Source organism: Phymastichus coffea, unplaced genomic scaffold, assembly GCF_024137745.1.
Source record: "Phymastichus coffea isolate CEN01 unplaced genomic scaffold, Cenicafe_Pcof_1.1 PCOF00018, whole genome shotgun sequence".
Taxonomy (NCBI): domain Eukaryota; kingdom Metazoa; phylum Arthropoda; class Insecta; order Hymenoptera; family Eulophidae; genus Phymastichus; species Phymastichus coffea.
In genome coordinates this window covers 4,296,428-4,323,258 of record NW_026706829.1, presented here as the reverse complement: position 1 = coordinate 4,323,258, position 26,831 = coordinate 4,296,428, and the positions used below count along the sequence as shown (strand labels likewise).

Below are 26,831 nucleotides of genomic sequence, written 5' to 3'. Positions count from 1 at the left end.
AGAATATGATTAGAAGTATCTGATAAACTTGTGAGCTTGGGGGCTTGAGTTTAAGTAATTAGATTTTCTTGTCCTGCTTAAGTTATTCGGTGCTTAGGTTTAACAAATTGGTGTAACAATTTGTACTAATGCACACAATATAATAACAGAATAAACAAAAACAACTTTTTATCCACGCAAAATCCAATAAGTATTTCTATTTAATATAGCAGGTACATTAATGGATTCGATATAATACTGAATCATCATCGAATTTGAATGATAGAATCAAGAAACATGAAAAACCTGTAAAAAATTCTCGAAATTTGCAAGAGAAACAAGCGTGAGGAGCAACGCGCCTGCTCACTGACACACATACACGAGTCTGAGAGTTTGTTATAGGTGTGGTCCAGGAGTAATATTTTCCTGTGGCGCCGATCTCGTGGCCGTGACTGGCGGCTCTTCAAAATCGGTACACAAAATCCGTGGTGGGTAACCCACCTTTCTATCTTACACCGTGCTCTATATTATGTAAAGACTATAGATGGAGGTTTCGTCGTATTTGATACACTATTTTTAGACTGTTCTTTCCAGGTGTGATATTTATTTTATGGATACCTAATACAATTTTACAATCTTTGAGCTTTCAAATAATTCCAAATCGTAAGCTGAAATTAAGTACTCTGATACAAATTATTTAATTGCTTATTTTAATTAAGTTAGTTTTTCTGTTCGAAAATTAAAAAGATGGCAGTTCAGTGGATACGCCATATTATTGTAAGTACAAATTTTATGGAAATGAAATGTATTTGCAAATAGGTGCTCTACTTCAACCTCTATATTTTTCACTGAAAGAGTTATAGAACTTGGCATGAATTTGCATTTCTTTTCTTCACTCACTTTTTCCAAATTATCTTGTTCATTTCATATATAGAATCTGAAATTGTTAAAGCATACCCACAGAAAATTCAATTGATTCATTTGATACAGTAACTAAAGACTTACATCAATTTTATAATTGATTTATACATAACTTTATTTTTATTTTTATAAATAGAGGTCATCGAATGCACCGAATGTGGGTCTAGTACGATTCTACAGCAGCACACTTCATAAATGCACTCTCATTCCTGGGGATGGCATTGGTCCTGAAATATCTGCAGCCGTACAAAAAATCTTTGAAGCTGCTAAGGTAATTTGTTATACTTTAACATACATTGTAAGAGTTTCTTTTCTACTGTCTTGGTTTCGTATGGAATCTGTTTATCAATTCAAGGGTCTAGAAAAATATATGCTGAGCGATAGTTTTATGTGTGAATTTCATTATTTTTTTCAGGCCTTAATGGCCATAACTTATATTACTAGATTCATTCTGTTAAAGTATGTACAAAAATGTTAATGGAAACAAAGTGAGGGTTATGTACAAAGGCAAATTTTGACACTTTCCTGTCACAAGGTCATCAATTATGAACTATACTCAAACTTTTATGGTCAAATTAAATTTTTAAATATAATTTGAATTACAAGTTTATAACTACATTTTTGTATTGTATATGATTAACAATTTGTCGATAGGTACCTATCGAATGGGAATCTGTGGATGTTACGCCAGTTAGAGGACCAGATGGAAAATTTGGCATTCCTCAAGCTGCAATTGATTCTATTAACAAGAATAAAATTGGATTGAAAGGACCTCTTATGACACCAATAGGAAAAGGACATAGATCATTGAATCTTGCATTAAGAAAGTAAGGTTAATTTTTGGAAGAACATTTTTAGAAATCCAAGTGACATTTGAAATTGCTTGGAATTAGTATTTTTTAAGATAATCACGTTTATTTACTAAGGAATTTTAAGGCATTAAAATATTTTTTCATATTTAAGGAATTAAAATTTTTGTTATAAAAATATTTTTTCACTAATTGATTGATATTGAAAATAATGGCTACATTAATTTATAACTTTTAGAGAATTTAATCTTTATGCTAATGTCCGTCCATGTCGGTCATTAGAAGGGTACAAAACTTTATATGACAATGTTGATGTTGTGACAATAAGAGAAAATACTGAGGGAGAGTATTCAGGTATTGAACATGAAATAGTAGAAGGAGTTGTACAATCCATCAAACTTATTACAGAAGAAGCATCAAGAAGAGTAGCAGAATTTGCTTTTCAATATGCTCAAGATAATAACAGGAAAAAGGTAAAGTTATTAGATTAAAAAGTTCACATATCTTAAAAAGCAGATGTTGGACAATACTTAATTTGGTATTTGTTTTGATATTTTATTTTGGAAGACTTTTGGAATATTATATTTTAGGAACTCTGGTATGTTAATTGTATATTTATGATATACACACTCAATAATTAGTAATAAAATTAGAAAAATGAATGATATTAAAGGTCAGCCCAACCCATCAATCAGCCCTTAAACACTGAACCCTTTTTCGAAGTTAAAAAAAGATACAGTATTTGATTCAATTGTTGGCCTGCAATATTGTTGATTTCTTCTAAATTTTATGAATTTATATTCAATAAAATCATTAAATTAAGTATTGAACTCTTACAACCTCCATAATGAAATAATATTTTAGATTTATATATTTGTACATTATATATATATATATATATATATGGGTGATTCCAGCAGTTTTTTAAAATTGGCTGCGCAGGGGGGTCAGCCGATCTTCTCGGCGATTTTTTCTATGATAGAGTATGTCAAAAGAAGCCTTTTGGCTATCTCAGATTTTCGTTAAAATATATATATGTCCATATATATTTTTTCAAAGTCTGAAAATCTGCCTGTTTTTGGCTATTTTTGAAAAATCGTAGCTCCGCGAGTTTTCAATATTCTTCAACGTGCGACATCTCATTTGATTCGTCTACTTTTATACTTTCAAGAAAAAAATTGTTCATTTATAAAAAGTGACAGCTACCGGGTGTACTCTGACGATATTCGTACGCTTTTTAGGGTCAATTTGATGCTCATATTCCGAGTACTGTAACTTGGTCAATTTTCAATATTTTTGAACCAACCGCGTGTCATTTTTTTTATTTTTTTAAGACCTGTAATTTGAGACCCGGCGCATCTCAATGGACGCATTAAGACTAGAGATATAGCCGTTTGAAAATGACCATTTTTTTAAAATATCGAAATCGCCAGTTTTTGAAATCGTTTTATTTGAAAATGAAAAAGGGTCATATCGTGAAAATTCTAGAGCATGTTCTACTCGATTTGAGCTAACTAAAACCGCCTCAAAGTAGAAAAAAAATTGAATGCGTTTTTTTTTTTTCGCCTTTCAATATGTTTTGAAAAAACGGCCAAATTTATCGGCTATATCTCTGGTTCTAATGCATCGATTGAGATGCGCTGGATCTTAAATAGACAAAAAAAAATGACACGCGGTTGGTTCAAAAATATTAAAAATTGACCAAGTTACAGTACTCGGAATATGAGCATCAAATTGACCCTAAAAAGCGTACGAATATCGTCAGAGTACACCCGATAGCTGTCACTTTTTATAAATGAACAATTTTTTTCTTGAAAGTATAAAAGTAGACGAATCAAATGAGATGTCGCACGTTGAAGAATATTGAAAACTCGCGGGGCTACGATTTTTCAAAAATAGCCAAAAACAGGCAGATTTTCAGACTTTGAAAAAATATATATGGACATATATATATTTTAACGAAAATCTGAGATAGCCAAAAGGCTTCTTTTGACATACTCTATCATAGAAAAAATCGCCGAGAAGATCGGCTGACCCCCCTGCGCAGCCAATTTTAAAAAACTGCTGGAATCACCCATATATAATACTTTTACAAGTTTAATTTATTAAAATTTGGTAAAAAATATTTAATATTATATGTTTGTTGTAAAAGAAGGCATCTTCTATTAGAAAATAGTTAGTATTTGCTCATTACCGACTGCTGAAACCCCAAAATTCTTCGTACCTCACGTTATAACGTACATTTTCAACTACAATTCGTGTGTACGTGTGCGTGTGTGTATGTGCGTGTGTGTGTCCGCGCGCGTGTGTGTGTCTGTAAAAAGACATATTTTTACGATATTTTTTATAACATAAAAATAAATAAATAATAAATCATTTTTAATAATATAGACTTGTAAGAGCTTAAGAAGTATAGATATGAAAGTATATAAAATGTATGGATTCATTTGAAATGTAATAAACTGAGATATCCCTGTTGAAGACGTAATAACCCAATATGGTAGCTATTAGGTTGTTGATAGAATATTAAAATATTCTATGAAAACATAAATTTCGATAATATAACATTAATACTTTATAATATTTTATGTAAAAATAATAGTGTTGTCAATTACCTGCAACTAACTTAGTCTTAGATGAAAGATGCAAGGTGGCGTTGCGCTATTAATAAAAGCAGCGTATTATGCACGCAGAGGTTAGTGATGAGAATTCGATAAGGCTACAAAAAATTTCATTTTCATGAAGTCGTATCACATCTCGTACGAATCCCATTCCTATACGTATACGACAAAAGAGATTTTACGAGATGCTACGATAACGATTGACTAGCGTAATAAAGGGCAGGATGCTCTGTATCTCGAGACTGTTGAAAATATGACACTCATCAAATTTTAGTCGCTTTAAACAATTTTAAGAATCATTATTAAAACTAAAAAAATTTTTATCATAGCTCACAATGCTATATTTTATATAAGAATATTTATTCGACAAGATGTCATTCATAACATATTGCGGGAGTTTGATAGAATTGTAGAGTTTTCTGACACATTAGCAGTGTTCATTAAGAAACTCAAAAATTGAAAAGATCATAAGTAATTCAACTTAAAAGGTTCAGCCACAAGTTTTATAGAATTCAATGATTTACAGGATATTCACAATGCACTCAGTGATTCCAGTTTTAATGAAATTTTGTTAACGTGTTAATGTATAAACACTTCTTACATAAGCGAAAAAATCTTATATTTCATGCTGTAATGGAATACTTGACCAAAATTAGATTAATTTCAATTGCAATTTTGGACCTATAAGGTAACATTCGCAACCGTCCGCCTTCAATTTAGCTGCAATTGAGGTATGTTATACTTTATAAAAAAAATAAGAAACACGTATTTTTTTTGTCGGTGAAAAAAGCCGTCTAGGAGATCAAAACCACCCTCAAAAGTCACCCCTGAAAACAGTTAAACAGCAGTAACTATGGTTGTAATAAATCTTTTTTGATGAAACAAAATGGAAAAAATTTCTTAAAAAACAATAAAACCGCATAGTTTTGGACTCGGAGGGTTGCAACCCCTACGATGTACAGGGGAAAAACTACATTTTTGAGTGGATTTTTCGTGTACAGAATCACAAATTTATCATAAAAAAATTAAAAAATTAGTTTGCCTCATTCACCGCAATCAAATCGAATTTTAATCTTGGTTTGCGACGTTAACGGTAATCAAACCGAATTTTAATGTTTGTTCACCACGTTAACCGCAGTGATATGCGGCACGTATATATATAAATACGGCAACTTAAGATTAATCAATTGCTTTCTATGTGGTCCAAACTTCAAAACATGTTTTGTTAACTCAAAACACACACACACACACACACACACACACATCGTATTTATGTCAACATATTTCAGTCGGATAGTAATGCAATTTTGTTAACATTGTATAATTTTTTTGAATATCAATATTGTGTAATAATGGCAATCGAAATTCACAATGTCATGCAAAGTTTATTAAAAACATTCCATATAACTGAAATAGTGGAAAATATATCAAAATTGAACGACGTAGAGAAACAGCTACACGATTATATCGAAGATTTATTGAAAAAAAGTATTAAAGGTAATTATTAAGGCGTTGAGTATGAAACAAGTGACAATTTATGTTTCCTAGATGATGATTTTGATATCAATCCAGAAGTGATTGACGATGGTTCTAAGGAAATACATACTGAAGATTATGTTGAGGTGCCTAATTGTATTATAACTAATACAACAGTTGATGATGGATACAAAAAGAAAGCTGTTGAGAACTAGGACAATGAAAAAAAAAAAGAAGTTGTCTTTAAGTTCCGTTCAAAGTAAGTATAAATTAGTCATGTCAGAACAACAGTTGAGAATATCGAAACAGCAAATTTCCGCAGGCGGAACTAGAAGAGATAATTTGCTTAAAATTTCAGAGTATACTCTACAAAAAATTAAAGATGTTTTAAACCGGAAGTTAACAGTTCATGATTTAGATCTTAAAAGATGGGCTTTAGAAAAGAAGCATGAATTGAATGTGCCTTGGTTTAAAGCATCACCAAGGTGTATATTGTTATTTAAAAGAAAACAAAATTGTATCACGTAAAATAACGAAACACGTAACAAAGGTATCTATTCATAATGAGCCTAATCTACATCTGAACTGTCAAAATTTTGTTAATGAAGTGAAATCTGAACTATCTAGAAAAAGAGCAAGTAATGTATAAGAGGTGTGTTCAAAAAGTAGGGTGACTTTGTATTTTTAAGAAAAAATATTTATTTATTTATCAATATTTATGTTGTCCCCTTCAAAGTAATCCTCCTGAGATACAATATACTTATGCCAACGGTTTTTCCAATCCTCAAAGCACTTCTCATAAGCACTTTTCGGTATAGCCTTGAGCTCTTCCAGCGATGCAGTCTTTATCTCTACAATCGTTGCAAATCTCCGTCCTTTCATAGGTCTCTTTAGTTTTGGGATCAAGAAAAAGTCACATGGGGCCAAATCCGGTGAATATGGTGGCTGAGGCATGATTGCGGTGTTGTTTTTGGCCAAAAAATCTCTCACAAGCAAAGTTGAGTGAGCAGGGGCATTATCGTGATGCAAAAGCCATGAATTATTTTTCCACAATTCTGGGCGTTTTCGTCGTATTGCTTCTCGCAAACGGCGCATAACTTCAAGATAATACTGTTTATTGACCGTACGTCCATATGGTAAGAACTTCTGATGCACCACGCCATGGTAATCGAAGAAAACAGTGAGCAAAACTTTGACATTTGATCGAACTTAGCGTGCTTTTTTCGGTCTTGGCTCATCTGGGCTCTTCCATTGGGACGATTGGACTTTGGTTTCGATATCATAACCATATACCCATGACTCGTCACCAGTTATGACCCTTTTGAGTAAATCTGGGTCGTCGTTGACGTCATTCAACAGTTCTTGAGCGATGCTCATGCGACGGTTCTTTTGGTCAAAATTTAGCAATTTCGGAACAAACTTCGCTGACACACGTCTCATGCCCAGAACGTTAGAAAAAATTTCATGGCACGAGCCAAGCGATATACCAACATCCTCAGCAACTTCTCTGATAGTGATTCGACGATTTTCCAGAACAATTTTCTTCACTGCTTGAACGTTTTCATCAGTTGTTGACGTGCTTGGGCGTCTAGAGCGAGGCTCGTCATTGGCATCTTCCCGGCCATCTTGGAAGAGTTTGTACCACTTGTAAACATTTTTTTACTCAGAACAGTTTCACCGTATGCCACCGTCAACATTTCTAGTGTTTCGGAGTACTTTATTTTATTTTTTACACAAAATTTGATTCCTTTGATCCATATTTTTCGATAGCAAGAAATCGCCGAGCACGCAAAACACTTATAACCTTTACGCCTCTCACAACCAAACAAAAAATGCTATACACTTGAAACTTGGTACAGATGTTTGGGAAGAGTGTACCAACATAACAAAACAAAAAAATTGATAATCGAAAGTACTATACGTTGCCCGTGAAATTTGAAAAGTCACCTTACTTTTTGAACACACCTCGTATAATTCTGATCAAAGTGGGTTTAATTTAGAAATGCATAGTGGCAGGACATTGAATGAGAAAAAAGTAAAGAAAGTTGAAATGGTTGTACAATCAATATCATCTACTACATATAGTTATACGAAACAATCCACAATATCTGCAGAAGGTATGTTGCTCTCGCCTCTTTTTATGGTTTGAAAAGAAACAAAAGGCGAATTCTATCCTACTGTTGTACAAAAATTATTCCAAGCACCTAATATATATTTGGAAGCAAGTGTATCTGGAAAACTGTCGAGTGAATTACTTTAAATATGGTTAGGAGATGTCTTTTTTCCTAACTATGGAAAAATTGCAGTTTTGTTAATAGACTCATGGAGTGGGCAATGTGAACGCACTGTACAGAATTTATATCTCAAGATAAAAATTTTCGATTGATGACAATCCCTAAGGGTACCACATGCAAAATTCAACCATTAGATGTATTTGGTTTTAGAATTTGGAAAAACTTTGTGCGAAAACTATCTGATGCTGTCATTTTATTCGGATATTACATATAATAAATTATCTTCACCTAGATTTCAAAACGTATTCAAATATGCTTGGTACAAGAATGAATATTTGGATGAAAAACCTTCTAAATTCGATAATCTTGCAGAATATTGCTTTGCAATTGACGAAGATCCTATCTGCAAGATTTGTGAAAATATAGCAATTATGAAATGTACATGGTGCAAGACACTACTAAGCCTGCGGCACTTGTTTATAGAGTATCATTATTGCTCACAATATTAACAGTGACAAGAAGGCGGATGTTATATACAATACAATCATTAACTTTAAAGATTTGATTGAATTTCAAGAAGAATATGATATCATCAAACGTATGAATATTGTATTAATAAAATAAATAAACATACATCACTTGTCCTGAATCTACTTGTATAGAGGTCAATTTTTCTACGGGTTACTCTATCTACGAAAATATATGTTAAACGGTTGACCGACCTGGGGGTAAACCCGTCCGATACCCGTTTATTGGGTTAAGCCTTCTGGAGGTGAAACTATCTTGGGGATGAGCTGAGGGCTTACGATTATTAGGGTTAACTTGATGAGTGGAGTTTTTCAGGGGGTATGCGAGTGGGGTTGATAAGGGGGTGAGGTTGATCAGGGTGTATGCGAGTGAGGTTAATCAGGAGGTGAGGTTGATCAGAAGGTATGCAGTTGGGATTAATAAGGGGATATAAAAGTGGGCTTAATGAGGGAATGAGGTTAATCAGGGGGTATGCGAGTTGGAGAAATCAGGCGGTATGCGAGTGTGGTTAATTAGGGTTAATCAACGAGTATACGAGTAAGTATAATCAGGGGGTGAGGTTGATCAGGAGGTATGCGAGCGATCAGGTGGTATGCGAGTGAGGCTAATCAGGGTGTTAATCAGGAAGTTGATTAGGTGGTATGCGTATGGAGTTCATCACTGGATGTTTAAGAGATATACCGGAACGCTTTAGGTTTATTCGTATTATTTTTTACAAGATTGATCGTTTTTAAAATTTTTTTATGATCCGTTTTTTAATTAGGACGGTAAAAATATATACTCTAAATACAGTTTCACCCCTGTACAACGTAAGGCTAGCAACCCCCAGTGACAAAACCTGTATGATTAAAAATATTGATATAACCTGAAGATATTGCCGTAATAGTGTTTTAGGGGTAGTTTTTGAGGGTGGTCTTCAGCCCTTACATTTATTTCCCTAGAGACTAACAGATTCATTGTCTAGCCCACTTTTAAACGTCATAGCATATGGAAAATCAGCAAAATTGGTGATCGGCAACTATTCATATAGTGTTAAAAGAGATTAGGGGTAGTTCACCATCGAATTACATAAAAATGAAAAAACGCCGAAACATGTTAGTTTTATTTTATCATTTCCTCGATGAAAATTTATTTTTCAATTTTTTTATAATAAATTTGTGATTCTGTACACGAAAAACCCACTCAAAAATGTAGTTTTTCCCCTGTACATCGTAGGGGTTGCAACCCTCCGAGTCCAAAACTATGCGGTTTTGTTGTTTTTTAAGAAATTTTTTCCATTTTGTTTCATCAAAAAAGATTTATTACAACCAAAGTTACTGCTGTTTAACTGTTTTCAGGGGTGACTTTTGAGGGTGGTTTTGATCTCCTAGACGGCTTTTTTCACCGACAAAAAAAATACGTGTCTCTTATTTTTTTTATAAAGTATAACATACCTCAATTGCAACCAAATTGAAGGCGGACGGTTGCGAATGTTACCTTGTAGGTCCAAAATTGCAATTGAAATTAATCTAATTTTGGTCAAGTATTCCATTACAGCATGAAATATAAGATTTTTTCGCTTATGTAAGAAGTGTTTATACATTAACACGTTAACAAAATTTCATTAAAACTGGAATCACTGAGTGCATTGTGAATATCCTGTAAATCATTGAATTCTATAAAACTTGTGGCTGAACCTTTTAAGTTGAATTACTTATAGTATGATCTTTTCAATTTTTGAGTTTCTTAATGAACACTGCTAATGTGTCAGAAAACTCTACAATTCTATCAAACTCCCGCAATATGTTATGAATGATATCTTGTCGAATAAATATTCTAATATAAAATATAGCATTGTGAGCTATGAATAAAAATTTTTTTAGTTTTAATAATGATTCTTAAAATTGTTTAAAGCGACTAAAATTTGATGAGTGTCATATTTTCAACAGTCTCGAGATACAGAGAATCCTGCCCTTTATTACGCTAGTCAATCGTTATCGTAGCATCTCGTAAAATCTCTTTTGTCGTATACGTATAGGAATGGGATTCGTCCGAGTACTTTCTACATTTTGCTGCAATTTGTTCAATGTCCGTATCTACACTGAACCCAGTAGTGTCCAAATCGCAAAATACAAGTTTGACTTTTTCATCAACCGCACACAGTTGAAGTTATAGTTCGTTTGATATATGACACCTTATTTATTTTCTTGAATGTTTCTTTATTCTATATTCAATTGAATTTTACGTAAGTTTGTTGTAGAAGACAGATCAATTATTTTTCTATTAAACCGTTTCCTATTGATGGGTTCAGTATATAGCGCACTAAAATCGTATTCTTTCATACCCGATCTAGTTTGAAATTTAGAGTGTCACTTTCGCCATCAATTGTATAAAACACTGTCAGTAACTCTACAAGTTTAAACTACGCTCATTCTTAGATATTTGTCTTTAATGAGCCTCATGAGCAACGACATTGTTAAGTCTTTCCTTCGATTAACTAGAAGCTGCAACTGAGAATTTACTAGTATTTGCTGCATATTTATTGAAGAATTGTACTAGTATTCCATATAAGTCATTATCTGTCTGTTATTGTTTGTTTTCCTTTATACTTGTACCAGAATCCACAATTTTCGTAACGATCATAATTCTTTAGTTAATCCATTACAATTTCCTTTATTTTGTGTAACAGCCTATTCAAAACATTTTTTAATATGCGGTATGAGTTCTTTTATATTCATTTCTTTGTGCGTTCACACATATTGTAGTGTTCATTATTAACACTTTTTACCAAAAGTTTTTATCATTTAAATTATGAAAAGTGATAACGGAATTATCTTTGTGTGGAACTGCAATCATCGAGCTATCGTCATCATCAACTATTATTCGTACGTTCAATTTATTTTTCTTTAAAATTTCGCTATGATTTCGTACTCGTGCACTTGCTTCCATAGCCTCGGCACTCCATTGGAAATTAACCCGTTTCGGCCGAAAACGCCACTCACGATATACCAGTATTTGGCATCTGGTAACTTATTCTATAGATGTCAAAAAAAATTTAGAGGGGCATATTTTAAAAGCTTGAAATAAGCCTTTTCTTATGGTCAACTCAAATTTGATCAAAATTATTAATATTTATAAAAAAATAGCGTTTAAACAAAGAAAAGCATGAATTTTCCCCTCCTCTTTTTTTCAAATCTAGTTTTCAAAATCTTTCACGTTAGGAAATAACCGTAAACCTTTTTAACCGGTGGAATAAATGGTTGAACTTTAAAAATCCATGGTTCAAAGATCGATTTTTCATCTTAGAATTTTCAAAATGGCGCTCAAGCCGCAAAATTTTTTTCAAATAATTCATGATTTTTTTTTCTCGAAAACTATGAACTTATGGAAAAAGTGGCATGTAAAGAAAAATACTTTTTTCGACGAGTTTTGAGAAAATTTTTTTTCGACACTCCGTGCGGAAAGTGCGTTTTTCCCGTACACTCGGCAAAAAACGTGCGTTAAAAATCGCACTTTCTACACGTCGTATAAAAAAATACGGTACGGCACATATTCGGGAAAGAGTTTCTCGTCTCGATAACCTTTCCACTCTCGTTTCGCTCGGGTGTAAACGCCACACGAGACCAGATCTATTTTCCTGCAGTTGTATCGTAATGTATTATGTTTTTTCAAATAGCAATTTTTTTATTTTGAAAAAAATTGCTCAAAATATTTCCAACAAATTCTCATGTATTCTTTGGCTAATTCTAGAAGCATTTTATTCTTGTCAATTTATTTAAACGCACTGCTTTTCAATAAAAAAATTCTGTAGCCGCAAATAATCTTTTCTTTCTTCTTGTTTTCGCGATACCGATTGGTAATACGGTTCGAGATTTGTAATTTTTCACAAAATTAAATTGACGTGTTTCCGGATTTAAAAAAAAATGTTTAAGGGGTGTTTCACCCCCTAGAAACCACCCCCGTCAAACTATCAGCAGGTTAATCCACATAACCCTGGGATAAACAAGTTTAGTCGTTTGTTATTTCTTGAAATAATTTAATCCTATGCATGAGCGAGCTACCTCAACTAACCAACCTGCCTCTAACTCACCAAACCCCCATAAACCACCCTTACCGAACCACATGAAGGCTAACCCACCTAATCCTGTGAAAAGCAAATTTAGTCGTTTGTTATTTCTTGAAATAATTGAATTTTACACCATCAGCGAGTTATCCCAGCTGTATAACACACCTCTTATCCACTTACCCCTAACCTATCTAACCCCCACTCTTATAAACCACCCGTACTGAAACACAAGCAGGCTAAACCTCCTAACCCTGGGAAACACGAGTTAAGTTGTTTGTTATTTCCTGAAATAATTTAATCCTACGGCTGAGCAAGCTACCTCAACTAACCAACCTGCCTCTAACCCACCAAACCCCCATAAACCACCCTTACCCAACCAAATGTAGGCTAATAGACCTAACTTTGGGAGAATTGAGTTTATCAGTTGCTTTTTCTTAAAATAATTGATTTCTACACAGTACGTGGGGTATCCCATTTTTTTTGATAAAATATATTTGTAGCTCAAAAATAATTTATGATAAATAAAAATATGTTTAATATATTTCATTTTAATAGTACCAAAATGTCGAGAAATATCTCTTAAAAATAAACACGAGAATAACACGAGGTCTAATTATCATTTATAGATCTATACATATATATTTATATTCGTATGTAGATACATAAATATATTTACGTAAGAGCCATCGTACGCGATACTACATATATTTTGATTTTTCATAATAATTTTCATCTTTTTCTTTTTTTTATTTATTGATAAATTTAAATGTATCATTCAACGAATTTCTTACAGAAATGATAATCATCGAAAAAGTGTTTGAAACATAATGATCTTTTATCCCAACCACATTATTATATTATTTATAGCAACATTTTTACATGCTTCTACTTCGCAATGTATATTGCAAGAATCTCTAAAACTAAAATCAACAGGGTTATCTGTTTTAGCTGGTTTTTCAGCAATGTAGCCGCTTTTATATCAAGCATATTTAAAAATATTTGTATATCTTGGTGAAGAAAGCTCGTTATGGACACAAGACTGTATTTTTATGATTTTTCTTAAATGTAGATTCATTTCATAGTCCATCAAAATTACTTGATCTGATAAACGTCGAACGAAGTTTTTCCAGATACGAAATCAATAAACATCGAGTGGTTGGATGTTCCCTGTCGTTCCTGTGGGAATTTTTTTTATATTAACAATTTTGTTTGTCGGCATCGTTTTCCATACAGCTTTATCGCAATGTCCACTCCAAGAGTCGAGTAAAAGTACAGATTGAGGTCCAACATTTGGGTAAAAAACTTTCAACCAAATTTTAAAATGATCTAAAATAAAAAAATGTCAAAATTTTTTTATGTCATTGCATTATAATAAACAAAAATATACTAACTTGTCGTTAATTTTCCAGATTTTGATACTTCCACATGCACATTTTTTGGTCTAAATAATGAAGATTCCACTATGGGACCGAATTGATCACTTTTTTCTTTTAATACTATAAAAAGTGGTGATAAAACTTTCCCGGTTGCTGATATAGTTGGCTGAATTGTATAACTGTGCATTGTCGATGAAAGCGACTGTACCAGACATTGCACCTGCTTTTCTCCTTCAACTACTAATGTTCTTTCCGAGTGCATTTCTAATTAAAAACCACTCTAATCTGAATTATAGAAGTTTGCAATGCCGATTTCTGGTATACATGATTTCACATCAGCTACAAAAGCATCAGCATTAGTTTGTAGTTCTTCTTTACTTTCTAATGTTTTTTTGGTGATAAATTTATTTATTTTTATAGATACTATTCTATGAGCTTTTTTAAATTTTAGTAACCAATTTTGAGAAGCCTTGAGTCTTATATCTTCATGGCCAACAATTTTTTGAACTTGTAATGCCCATTTCCGTATATCTCGATCATGCACTATCGTACCAGCTGCAATAGCGGCTTTTAAATTATCAAACGTGTATTGGCAAATTTGCGCAATTTTTTCTCGGTAAGTTCCAGTTTTATTAATTGTTTTCGTCCAACGTTTAAGTTGACTTATAGATGAAACTTTTTTGAATCTATGTTGTAGAGTATTCAGTTTTAAGTTTTTGTTTTTTCCGCTCCTCCAGAATTCTACGGCTCTTTGTTTATAATCAAATGTGATTTCTTCATCATCATTTGTGCACTGAGTTGTTGGTGCAAAATCAGGATCAGGAACGTGATGTTGAACTTCATCTTCAATTATTTTAGCATCAGTATCTTTATAATCTTCATGAAAATCTAACGTCTCTTCAACAATCATATTAATATCATTAAACTCATACACGGCATCTATTATTATTTCTTTCAACTTTTCTGACAATTTAATTTCTTTGAAATTAATCTCGCTATCTGGTATTTGTAAACTTTGAAAATATGCTAATAATAAATTGACTACGTTCAAAGGATTGATCTTCATGTTTTAATCTAAAACAAAATCAAGATATAAATATTCTTTTTTGCAGTTGAATAATTTTACAAAAGACAAAAGAAAACCTAGTCTATGGATAGAATTCGATCATACGTTTTTAACAGTCATATTTCACATGTTTACAGATCAAAATATTTGAATAAAATTATATATGATAAGTGACATAAATACTTACGTAGTAGACAAAAACTTTTCTTCTTGTTATGTATTTTATTTTCGTGTTCGGGAAATTTGTATCTAAATATAGAAATAAGTTTATTTATAAATCCAGCACTATAAAAAAACTTTAACTTTTTAAATACTTGACTTTTCTTCAACTACTATGAATAATGAAATATGTATCGGATGTCTTATTATCGTAAGGGGTGTAGATTTGATATAAATTATCTTCTTCGAGCCATTGGTAAGAAAAAATTGTAAATAAGATAAAGTGTACAGCAAAGTAAAGTACCAACAAAAAGTAAACTAAACCACAAATGAAAATTGAAAAAAGTAAATAGTTTAGAAGTATAGGAATTGAGACTATAATAACTATTTATAACTATTAATATAATCAATTATTTGTTATAATTTCTTTTCTCATTGACAAATTGTAAATAATTAAAAAAGACATAATAACTATATTAAACTTCCACTTTTGAAATTAATAATTTTTAACTGTTATTACTAGTTATTTTTCTTTATTACGAATTAACTTTACGTTCAAAAAATAATAACTATTATTATTATTCTTTTATACACAGCTATATGTAATACAATGCAAATAATATTAAAAAAACTGATACTATAACGGTTATTATTAATTTCGAAAAAACAAAAATAGTTAGAATAGGATGAAGAATAAGCTTATATCTGCAGATAATAATAATTATAACACTTGGTATTATAAGTGGGTTGCTAAAAATCTTGAAAGACCGGGAGCGAAAAATCTGACTTATCGTGTGAAAATTACATCGAAAGAAAACATATCATGTAGAATTAGTCAATTAGTTAATGATATAAACAAAAACATCTCTAGTTACTTCAGACACGTTTATGACACTTTTCATCAACATAAAGCAATTGAAAAAATAAAGGTTCATTTGAAAATAGATGAAGTTTTTAATGTTATGGATTTTTCACAGAACTATGTGGATAAGTATAATGAGAAAATTCACAGAGCTCATTTTAGGGAAAATTCAATTTTTTTTCGTTCTATACAATTTCAGAACCTTTAAGACACAATGCACCAGCTATATGGGTTTATATGTAATCTACCTTTGAATTGATTAAAAGCGTTGTACTAAACGTAAAAATTATTCGCTTTCAAAGTGGTGGTCCAACGACGCAGTACAAAAATAAGACTTATTTTTGTTTATTTCAAAAGTTTTCTGAAGACTATGCATTAGATCACGCTACATGAAATTATACAACTCCGAATCATAGCAAAAGTACAGCAGATGGGGTGGAGTAGGGGAACTATCAAAAGCTTTTGTTATCGTGCAGGACAAGATATAATATCTGCTGAAAATATTGCTAGTTTAGTAAAAATTGAATAAATTGAAAGTGAATTTTTTTTCAATTTCAGAAGATGACATTAAACAATTTGATGGCTTCGTGAACAATAATTTAAAAGCATGTTTAAATACAACAAAAGTTTTTCAATTAGTTTGGTTGAAACACAACAAAAAAGTTTTAAATCTTCATTATTTATCATGTGCATCTGTGTATTAAATTATCTATATCATCCTCCATGTTGCCACTTTCTCTTGCAACTAAACAGTTGGTCTGTTGAATGTAATAAAGACTCAAAAAAACTAAAGGCTGCGAAAAGTAATAAAATACAAAAAATTGCTCAAAAATGTGGAAAAAGTCCAAAAGTTACAAAGATTGTACAAAGGAACACTTAGAAGACTTTAAAAAAATCAGAAAAATAAAAAAACTTTATATCAAATTACCCAACAAACTTCCACGAATAAAAATATTAGGAAGAAACGCAAGCAAAATCTAGAAATAATCATGTGAAAAATACTGAGAAATATTGTACAACAAAAACTCGTCTTGTACGCAATTGTACTATAAGACATAAAAATTTACGTTTGTTGTATTTTTTATAGTTTGCTTTTGTTACTCAGGAAACAATAATCAGTTGTTTAAATTATAAATTACACCAAGCTTAAAGTTCTTACCTTTAAAAAATTATACTGTGCATGAGAGCATAGTTCTGGAATAAAAACGAATCATGAAAAAAAAGTTATACAACACAAATATTGTATAACCCAAACGTCTTGCTTAGTAAAATAATTATTTCTTCTACTTTGACTTTTTTGAGTTATTTATTTATCATTACCTTTGATTTATTGGCTTATTCTTCGAAAATATACAAAAATCATGAAAAAATAAAAGAAACGTGGAAAAACATTGATAACGTTTGGTACGTTTCTTTAAAACGTTGCACCATATCAGAATCTGTATTTTAACAGCTAAAGAATTCGTATTCTCAAAGTTTCAGACATGTGTCATGAATTGAAAATTAATTTTTTTTTATAAAAAAAAGTCAATGTTTATGAAAATTTCCTATATATACTACTGTGGGCAAAAAGTAAGGTGAATTTTCAATTTAAACTTCGCGGGCTTAACATTTCGGGCTAGTTCTTTTTTTCTTGAGTTGGTAGGACTGCGAATGACATCTGGGACAAATTTCATGTCAATGTCATCATCAGTAATATATTTACGCTTGTGTTTACCAAACGACCAAGAGTGCATGTTTCGATTTTTACAATGTCTGATTTAATTGAGCAAAGAAGTGCCATCAAATTTTGTTTGCGGAATGAAATTTCGGCTGCGGAAACGTTGAGGATGTTGCGGAAGGCCTTTGGTGATTCTACCATGTCGCAGAAAAATGTTTATAAGTGGTACAAAGACTTCAAAGAGGGTCGAGAACGTGTTGATGACTTGGAGCGCTCCGGACGACCATCGACGTCAACAGATGACCAACACGTCAATAAAGTGAAGGAATTAGTGCTCGAAAATCGTCGGTTGACTGTTAGAGACCTTACTGATATGATCGGAATATCAGAAGGATCTGTGAAAACAATTTTGAAAGACCATTTGGGCCTACGAAAAGTCAAATCTCGTTTGGTACTGAAAACGCTCAATTTCTTGCAAAAAAGTCGCCGCGTTGATGTGTGTGAAACAATGCTTTCTGACTGTCAGGACAAGCTCAAATGCATGATTACGGGAGATGAGACTTGGATTTATGCTTACGACCCTGAAACAACCGACCAATCAAGCGAATATCGTGCTAAAGGCGAGGCCAGACCGAAAAGAGCACGTCAAAGTCGTTCAAAAATCAAGGTCATGATGACAGTTTTTTTCGATTTTCGTGGTGTGGTGCACTATGAATTCCTTCCACCCGGCCAAACTGTTAATAAGGAATATTATTTGAGCGTTATGCGTCGTTTGCGTGAAGCAATTCGTCTAAAAAGACCAGAATTATGGGCCAACAACTCTTGGTTTTTGCATCACGATAATGCACCATCTCACACTGCACTCATTCTTCGTGACCATTTCGCCAAAAATTCGACGCATATCGTTCCGCAACCATCGTATTCGCCTGATTTGGCTCCGTGTGACTTCTGGCTATTCCCAAAACTCAAGAGACCACTCTGGGGAACGCGTTTCGAGTCGATTGAGGAGATAAGAGCTGAATCGAAGAAGGCGCTGATGGCTATACCGGAAAGGGAGGGACTATTTGGCATGTTTCGAGGATTGGAAAAAACGTTGGCATAAGTGTATTTTATCGGGAGGGGATTACTTCGAAGGGGATGACATTGATGTAGAAGAATAAATAAAGATTTTTCATTTTACAAACAAATTCACCTTACTTTTTGCCCACAGTAGTACAAACAATCTTTAATTATTCATAATTTTATTTTTTGAAAACAATAAGTTATCAAATGAAATTTGTAATGGGGGAGTTCTTTCGGGACACGAATAGAAATCTTACCCGTTAGAGAAAGGATATTCCTTCTGTTGCGAGGCTGACCGCCACTTCGATCAGCTCGTTCGGATCAATTCGATCTTCTGACCTCTCGCCCCAGAGCCCGAGAAAGCCCACACGTAGAGGACACGTGCGGCGATTCCGGGTTGCCCAGTGATTCAAGGTCGGACAGGTTCTGTTATGGGCGATAGGAGAGGAAAACCAAAGGGAGTTCGAAAGCAAAAGTCTCAGCTAGTTCTCGAAAGATTTACAGATTTATTTTCCTTTGCTGCGTTAGACCATATAAAGGTAACGCCGTGGCCGAGAGATTTCGCAGGGTATATCGCGCTCGCGATGAGAGAAAGACGCGCACTATCTAATTTCGCTTTCTGTCCGCGCGCACTTACAATTAATGTCGGGAACTTACGCTGCGGGATCGAGTTGCTGCTGCCAAGGGTATCCTCGGCGGTATTCGCGAGTTGCGTCGGCTTCCGGCCCTTCCTCGCGGCACGCCTTCCAGTCAAGGTTTTCCCTGCCCGGGTTCGCAGTTGCCCGCGATCCTCGACTGTTGTCTCAGATCGCTCTGGGCAACTGGCAGTAATGGGCAGCGAATGACCTTTCTCTGGGGCGTGATTCTCAGCGACCTTAGAACCACCGAGTCTTCGCGTAATATCGGTCGGGAAGCTCCTTCAATTTCCAATGCACTCACTCGCGTTTTTCTTGCCCGCAGGTCCGGACTTGATTAATCGTACGCATTCCTCACTCCTCTATCGCGCACGCCGGCCGGCGGCCTAATCGCTCTCTTTCCCCTTCCCCTTATTCCTACAGTCCCGTACTACGCGCGCCTAACACGCGCTGGTCGGCGCCCTAATCTCTCTCCTCTCTCTCACTTTTTCGCTCGTTCGTCTCGCGGGCGCTTCTCCTTCTCTCGTTTGTTTTCACGGGCCGGCTTTTACGCCGCCCCACGCGATAACGGCGCTTAGGCTTCACCTTTAACGAGCGACACTCGTTACAAATTATAAAGCAAAAAAGTTCTTAGAATTGGTCATAGAATGCATAATAATTTTTCCAAAGTGTGAATAAAAAATTTTTTAATTTTGTAAAAAATTATTATTAGGGCAATTCTTGGCTATTTCAAACAGTTTAAAACTTCAAATCACCAATTTTGTTCAAAGTTGGTAGACTTGTTATCTATACAGAGGTCTACATCTGTGCAGAGTTTTAGATCAAAATATTGATAAGGGGCCGACTTATCAACTGTTGAAAAAATATTGGACTTTTTTTTATTAATTCGATTTCTCTGAGACTAATAAAGATATGGACATGATTCTTTTTTTAAAAGACGCGGAAAGAGTTTCACTTTTAAAATGTAAATAATAAAATACCAAATCATTTATTTATGCCATTGTTATAAACAATTTTTTCACAAAATCGACGATATCTCAAAAAACGATATTTTTTTTTTAATTTTTGCACCATCGTGTTCCTTGTCATTTTTTACATAAGAAACCGGTGAGAAAATCGAGTGCCCGCTATTAGGATTAAGATAGCACTAAAATGAAACGAACCGCGCGCTAGCCGCTCGGACGTCTGCTACTCGTGCGGTTCCAACGTTGCTTGCTGCAATTGCCTTCTTTAAAGAATAAATAATTTCATATTCTAACAGTTTATATGTATTTATTTAAATAATATATAAATTAATTAATTAAATAAGTAATTAAATTTAAATTAAATTTTGATGACTTATTTACTTAATATAACGTAATATAAAGTAATATAAGTAAAGTAATATAAGTAATATAAATCTGAAACAATATTAAATGAAACATTTGCTCTGTGCGTTAGATCAGGCGTGAGAATGACGTATATGCAAAAATATATGGTAGAAAATATAAACACCAATTTGTAATAACTTCTAGAAGTCTTTAAAAGTCTTTGAATTTCTTACGAAAAAGAATTTATGCTAAATATCAAAAAAATTTAATTGAATTCGTCAAAAATAGATTTCAAAATACTGTAAAAAAAATTATTTATGTTAGTGATGGTGCCGGAAGCAAATATAAAAATAGAATGAATTTTCTAAAGTTAGTTCGATATTACGGCATTTATTCTATTTAGAGCAGAGTGGCATTTTTTTGCAAGTTATCATGTTAAAAGTCCATGTGATGGAATTGGTGGAGGTATAAAAAGATTAGCTCGACGAGAAAGCTTTCTCGGTAAGATCATAAGTAATTCTGCAGAATTTTACAAATGGGCGAAGCAAGTTACGCCTAAAATAACGTTTATTTACTGTAGTCAAGAAGAATATGAAATTTTTGAAAGTAGCATGTATAGTCAATTAAAAGATGCTCTTACTATACAAGGAACACAATCACTATATGCATTCATTCCAGTTAGTGATGACAATACAACGGAAATTAAGGTAAAAAAAACTTCATACTCTTCTGAATTTAAAATAAGACGCATAATTTAAAGGGTTTTTTTTGTAAAATTACTTGTAAATAACTTATTAAGAGTATTATGGTGTAGGTCCCATAAAAAAACATTTTTAATGCGGCCGCATCCTAAATATGCGTCGGTCTCAAGCCCGCTCAAACGCAGAGAGCGAATGTTTAATTTCAATATTATATCAGATTGTATAAAAAAATAGTTCATTTACATTACTTACTTAATTAATACATCTATATATTATTTAAATAAATACATATAGACTGTTAGAATATGAAATTATTTATTCTTTAAAGAAGGCAATTGCAGCAAGCAACGTTGGAACCGCACGAGTAGCAGACGGCCGAGCGGCCGAGCGGCTAGCGCGTGGTTCGTTTCATTTTAGTGCTATCTTAATCCTAATAGCGGGCACTCGATTTTCTCAACGGTTTCTTGTGTAAAAAATGACAAGGAACACGATGGTACAAAAATTAAAAAAAAAAATATCGTTTTTTGAGATATCGTCGATTTTTTGAAAAAATTGTTTATAACAGTGGCATAAATAAATTATTTGGTATTTTATTATTTATATTTTAAAAGTGAAACTCTTTCCGCGTCTTTTAAAAAAAGAATCATGTCCATATCTTTATTAGTCTCAGAGAAATCGAATTAATAAAAAAAAGTCCAATATTTTTTCAACAGTTGATAAGTCGGCCCCTTATCAATATTTTGATCTAAAACTCTGCACAGATGTTGACCTCTATATAGGTAACAAGTCTACCAACTTTGAACAAAATTGGTGATTTGAAGTTTTAAACTGTTTGAAATAGCCAAGAATTGCCCATTAGTGAAATCCAAAAAGTTGTTCGAAACGTTTCAAAATATTTAGGTGCATTCCTTGAGTAATTCTAAGAACATTATATTTTTTATATTTTTCTCCAAAGTGTATCTTTTAGCAATAAAAAAATCATAAAGATATTCGTTAAGATTTCGCAGTCCAGGCGCCATTTTGGTTATAGTCCGGTAAAAAAACCGACACCGGAATCATATATAATTCATGCTCAGAAACTTATTCCACCGGTTATGGGTGCTCTAGGTTGATTTCAGACCGGGAACCTTTTTGTAACAGGATTTAAAAAAAATTGGCCTAAAAATCATAATTTCTTTTTGTTTAAACTGTATTTTCTGATAGTTAATAATTTTTTGTGGACACCATCAAAAAAGGCAGGTTTTAAATTTTTCAAATATAGCCCATTCAATCTTTTCAAGCGCGAATAGGGAAAGTTATGAGTCCTCAAAGTGAGGGGTACCGGAAGTGGCGTTTTGGGGCGAAACGGGTTAAGAAATATGTTGCGATAAATGTGTTCTTCTATGTGATGTTTGGTCTAGTCTGTAGTTTTTTTTGCATATTCTTTCCTTATTATTTTGGCATTTAGTATTATTATTACTGGAGAGTGGTCCGATGTCAGATCTAAGCATGAGCTTGATTCAAAATGGGAAGGGTTCATACTTTTCACTATTGCGAAGTCAATAGTGAAAGGTAGTTTGTTGAGATCTGAAAACCAGTATGTAGGCTCCCCGGTCGATATGGGTGTGCAGTCACTTTTCCTCATTGCCTCATACAGTTGTTTACTCCTTTGGATTACTCCCCTCTTCCCCTCCTCCTCTCTCTTTCTTTTATAGGTGTAAAAATCTGGAGCCCCACCGTAGGTATTTCGCGTTAAAATTACCGCCAGCTATGAACCTACGACCTAGTGTACTAAAATAAGAAGTGAAATCCTATTTACTGATTAAATGGTTAGATAAGTAGTAGATTGCTAAAAAAGTGATCGGTCCATTCTTATCCGTCATCATGATGTTTGTAGCTTGCAATTTTTTTGTCTGATGATTAACAGTTAGGTAATGATTTATTGATGCCTTAACAATGATAACTGTGCCTTTATGTCTATTATTATCTAGATGATTTGATTGATAGATAGTTTTGGAAATTTTGAAGTAGTGTTTATTCGTAAAATGAGTTTCCGAGATCAGGATGACATCTACGAGGTGTGTTCAAAAAGTAAGGTGACTTTTCAAATTTCACGGGCAACGTACTTTCGATTATCGATTTTTTTGTTTTGTTATGTTGGTACACTCTTCCCGAACATCGGTACCAAGTTTCAAGTGTATAGCATTTTTTGTTTGGTTGTGAGAGGCGTAAAGGTTATAAGTGTTTTGCGTGCTCGGCGATTTCTTGCTATCGAAAAATATGGATCAAAGGAATCAAATTTTGTGTAAAAAATAAAATAAAGTGCTCCGAAACACTTGAAATGTTGACGGTGGCATACGGTGAAACTGTTCTGAGTAAAAAAAATGTTTACAAGTGGTACAAACTCTTCGAAGATGGCCAGGAAGATGCCAATGACGAGCCTCGCTCTGGACGCCCAAGCACGTCAACAACTGATGAAAACGTTCAAGCAGTGAAGAAAATTGTTCTGGAAAATCGTCGAATCACTATCAGAGAAGTTGCTGAGGATGTTGGTATATCGCTTGGCTCGTACCATGAAATTTTTTTTAATGTTTTGGGCATGAGACGTGTGTCAGCGAAGTTTGTTCCGAAATTGCTAAATTTTGACCAAAAGAACCGTCGCATGAGCATCGCTCAAGAACTGTTGAATGACGTCAACGACGACCCAGATTTACTCAAAAGGGTCATAACTGGTGACGAATCATGGGTATATAGTTATAATATCGAAACCAAAGTCCAATCGTCCCAATGGAAGAGCCCAGATGAGCCAAGACCGAAAAAAGCAGGTCAAGTCCGATCAAATGTCAAAGTTTTGCTCACTGTTTTCTTCGATTACCATGGCGTGGTGCATCAGAAGTTCTTACCATATGGACGTACGGTCAATAAACAGTATTATCTTGAAGTTATGCGCCGTTTGCGAGAAGCAATACGAAGAAAACGCCCAGAATTGTGGAAAAATAATTCATGGCTTTTGCATCACGATAATGCCCCTGCTCACTCAACTTTGCTTGTGAGAGATTTTTTGGCCAAAAACAACACCGCAATCATGCCTCAGCCACCATATTCACCGGATTTGGCCCCATGTGACTTTTTCTTGTTCCCAAAACTAAAGAGACCTATGAAAGGACGGAGATTTGCAACAATTGTAGAGATAAAGACTGCATCGCTGGAAGAGCTCAAGGCTATACCGAAAAGTGCTTATGAGAAATGCTTTAAGGATTGGAAAAACCGTTGGCTTAAGTGTATTGTATCTGAGGGGGATTACTTTGAAGGGGACAACATAAATATTGATAGATAAATAAATATTTTTTCTTAAAAATACAAAGTCACCTTACTTTTTGAACACACCTTGTATTTGCTTGCTAGTGAGAAAGTTTTCTAGTTCTAGTTTTCTCTGTATCAGTGCATTATTATTCCATATGACTATTTTGAATTTATACATTATTTTGAAATTTTATTGATTAATATTGACAGCAGACTCAGCATCTTTCCTCTGCTGTTGTCCAATGAATTTTTTCCATTCTGCCTTCGTTATTTGAGAGCGAGATATCCATTATAATGCTTTTATTGGCTATAAAAGTCTATTTAATATTATATTTAAATCTCTCTTCTATATTTACTTGTAATCAGTTACTTATTGTCAGCGTATTATTGCTAATCCGCTTTGCAGTGTAATTAATCCTTTCATTTACTTAAGTGTCATTTTCACTTTCTTTGATATATTAGATTTTCATTCTGGAGCAAATCTAATCTTACTAGAGACCGAAAAAAAATATAATAGATAAAATCACGTATGTATAATCAAATAAATAATATAAATGTACACTGCCCGTCAATCACTTTTGCCATGCTTACCTCAAAATTAGGCAAACTTGAAAGTTTTGTATCTCGGTCGGAAATCATCATATCACAAAAAACTGCAGGGCATTTTAAAGGTAATTGCAGAAGCTTCCATTTAAGACGTGCAGAGACTTAAAAATGAAAATTTGTGTTTTTTACAGTAAAAAAACTGATTAAAAAAATTTCAATTTTTTTAACCTCGACTTAAATCAATGCCAATTTAGAACCAGGCGGTGGAGGGAAAATCGACCGGAGGGGTTCGGAGGGTAATGTCTTTCCCTTTAAAATTAGCTCCCGCGGGGTTCTATCCGATGTTTTTTAACCGAGTTACGGCGTTTTTTGTAAAAAAATAACCTTTTTTTTCAATTCTCAATTACTTCGACTTACGTACGTTTTGGAAAAAAATACCAAGGAGAAAAAAGTTTCATTTTGTGCCTAAGAATACGAAAATAAAGTCAAAATAAAGAAATGGAGAAACAATTTTTTTTCGGTTTTTTAGCGCATTAAAAAAATAAAGGAATTTCACTTTTTTTTTACGCTTCGTTTTAAAATGTCTAGGGACGTAGTAAATCACAAAAAAACTAAAACTAAACGTAAAAAAAAAGTTAAATTCCTTTATTTTTTTAATGCGCTAAAAAACCGAAAAAAAATTTTTTCTCTATTTCTTTATTTTAACTTTATTTTCGTATTCTTAGGCACAAAATGAAACTTTTTTCTCCTTGGCATTTTTTTCCATAACGTACGCAAGTCGAAGTAATTGACGATTGAAAAAAAAGGTTATTTTTTTACAAAAAACGCCGTAACTCGGTTAAAAAACATCGGATAGAACCCCGCGGGGGCTAATTTTAAAGGGAAAGACATTACCCTCCCAACCCCTCCGGTCGATTTGCCCTCCACCGCCTGTTTCTAAATTGGCATTGATTTAAGTCGAGGTTAAAAAAATTGAATTTTTTTAATCAGTTTTTTTACTGTAAAAAACACAAATTTTCATTTTTAAGTCTCTGCACGTCTTAAATGGAAGCTTCTGCAATTACCTTTAAAATGCCCTGCAGTTTTTTATGATATGATGATTTCCGACCGAGATACAAAACTTTCAAGTTTGCCTAATTTTGAGGTAAGCATGGCAAAAGTGATTGACGGGCAGTGTATATAAAACCCTGAAATAGTCATAAAAACTCAACAACATAAAAGATTATAACGGGGATACGCACTTGACGCTCGCGACAGCCACCATAATTAGAAAGTAATGAAGGAAATTATAGGTTAGCGGATTAGGAAGCGTTGTTCAGATAGCATAGCTATGCCGTCATGCCGTCCCGCTCCTAGGCCCATGGAGAGCGTCGTGCAGCTCACTTGCGCTGAAAACACGAAAGAACGCAATGCGCAGTCGCAATGGGTGACGGGGAAGCGGGAAAGAATAGAGTTCGAAAGAAGCCAGCGGTTAGTCCGACTGGGCGACGGCTTGATGTGATTCCGTTAAATGTTTTGGTTCAAGGATTACTCAAGAAATGACATGAATTCCTACTGGT

General features: G+C 33.5%; 1 protein-coding gene across 2 annotated transcripts in view; it reads left to right on the top strand.

The window, feature by feature from the left end:
• Positions 1–518: 518 nt before the first annotated feature.
• LOC131675270 (probable isocitrate dehydrogenase [NAD] subunit alpha, mitochondrial) overlaps positions 519–26,831 on the top strand; it is a 106,186-nt gene continuing 79,873 nt past the window's right edge. The window contains exons 1-5 of one of the 2 annotated variants that reach the window (XM_058954197.1): positions 519–642; positions 727–756; positions 1,037–1,171; positions 1,555–1,727; positions 1,948–2,182. In XM_058954197.1, the coding sequence (XP_058810180.1) occupies positions 727–756; positions 1,037–1,171; positions 1,555–1,727; positions 1,948–2,182 (573 nt within the window). In that variant the 5' untranslated portion in view covers positions 519–642. Of the gene's footprint in view, positions 643–702; positions 757–1,036; positions 1,172–1,554; positions 1,728–1,947; positions 2,183–26,831 lie in introns of both variants that reach the window. The other variant, XM_058954198.1, reaches the window with a different exon arrangement.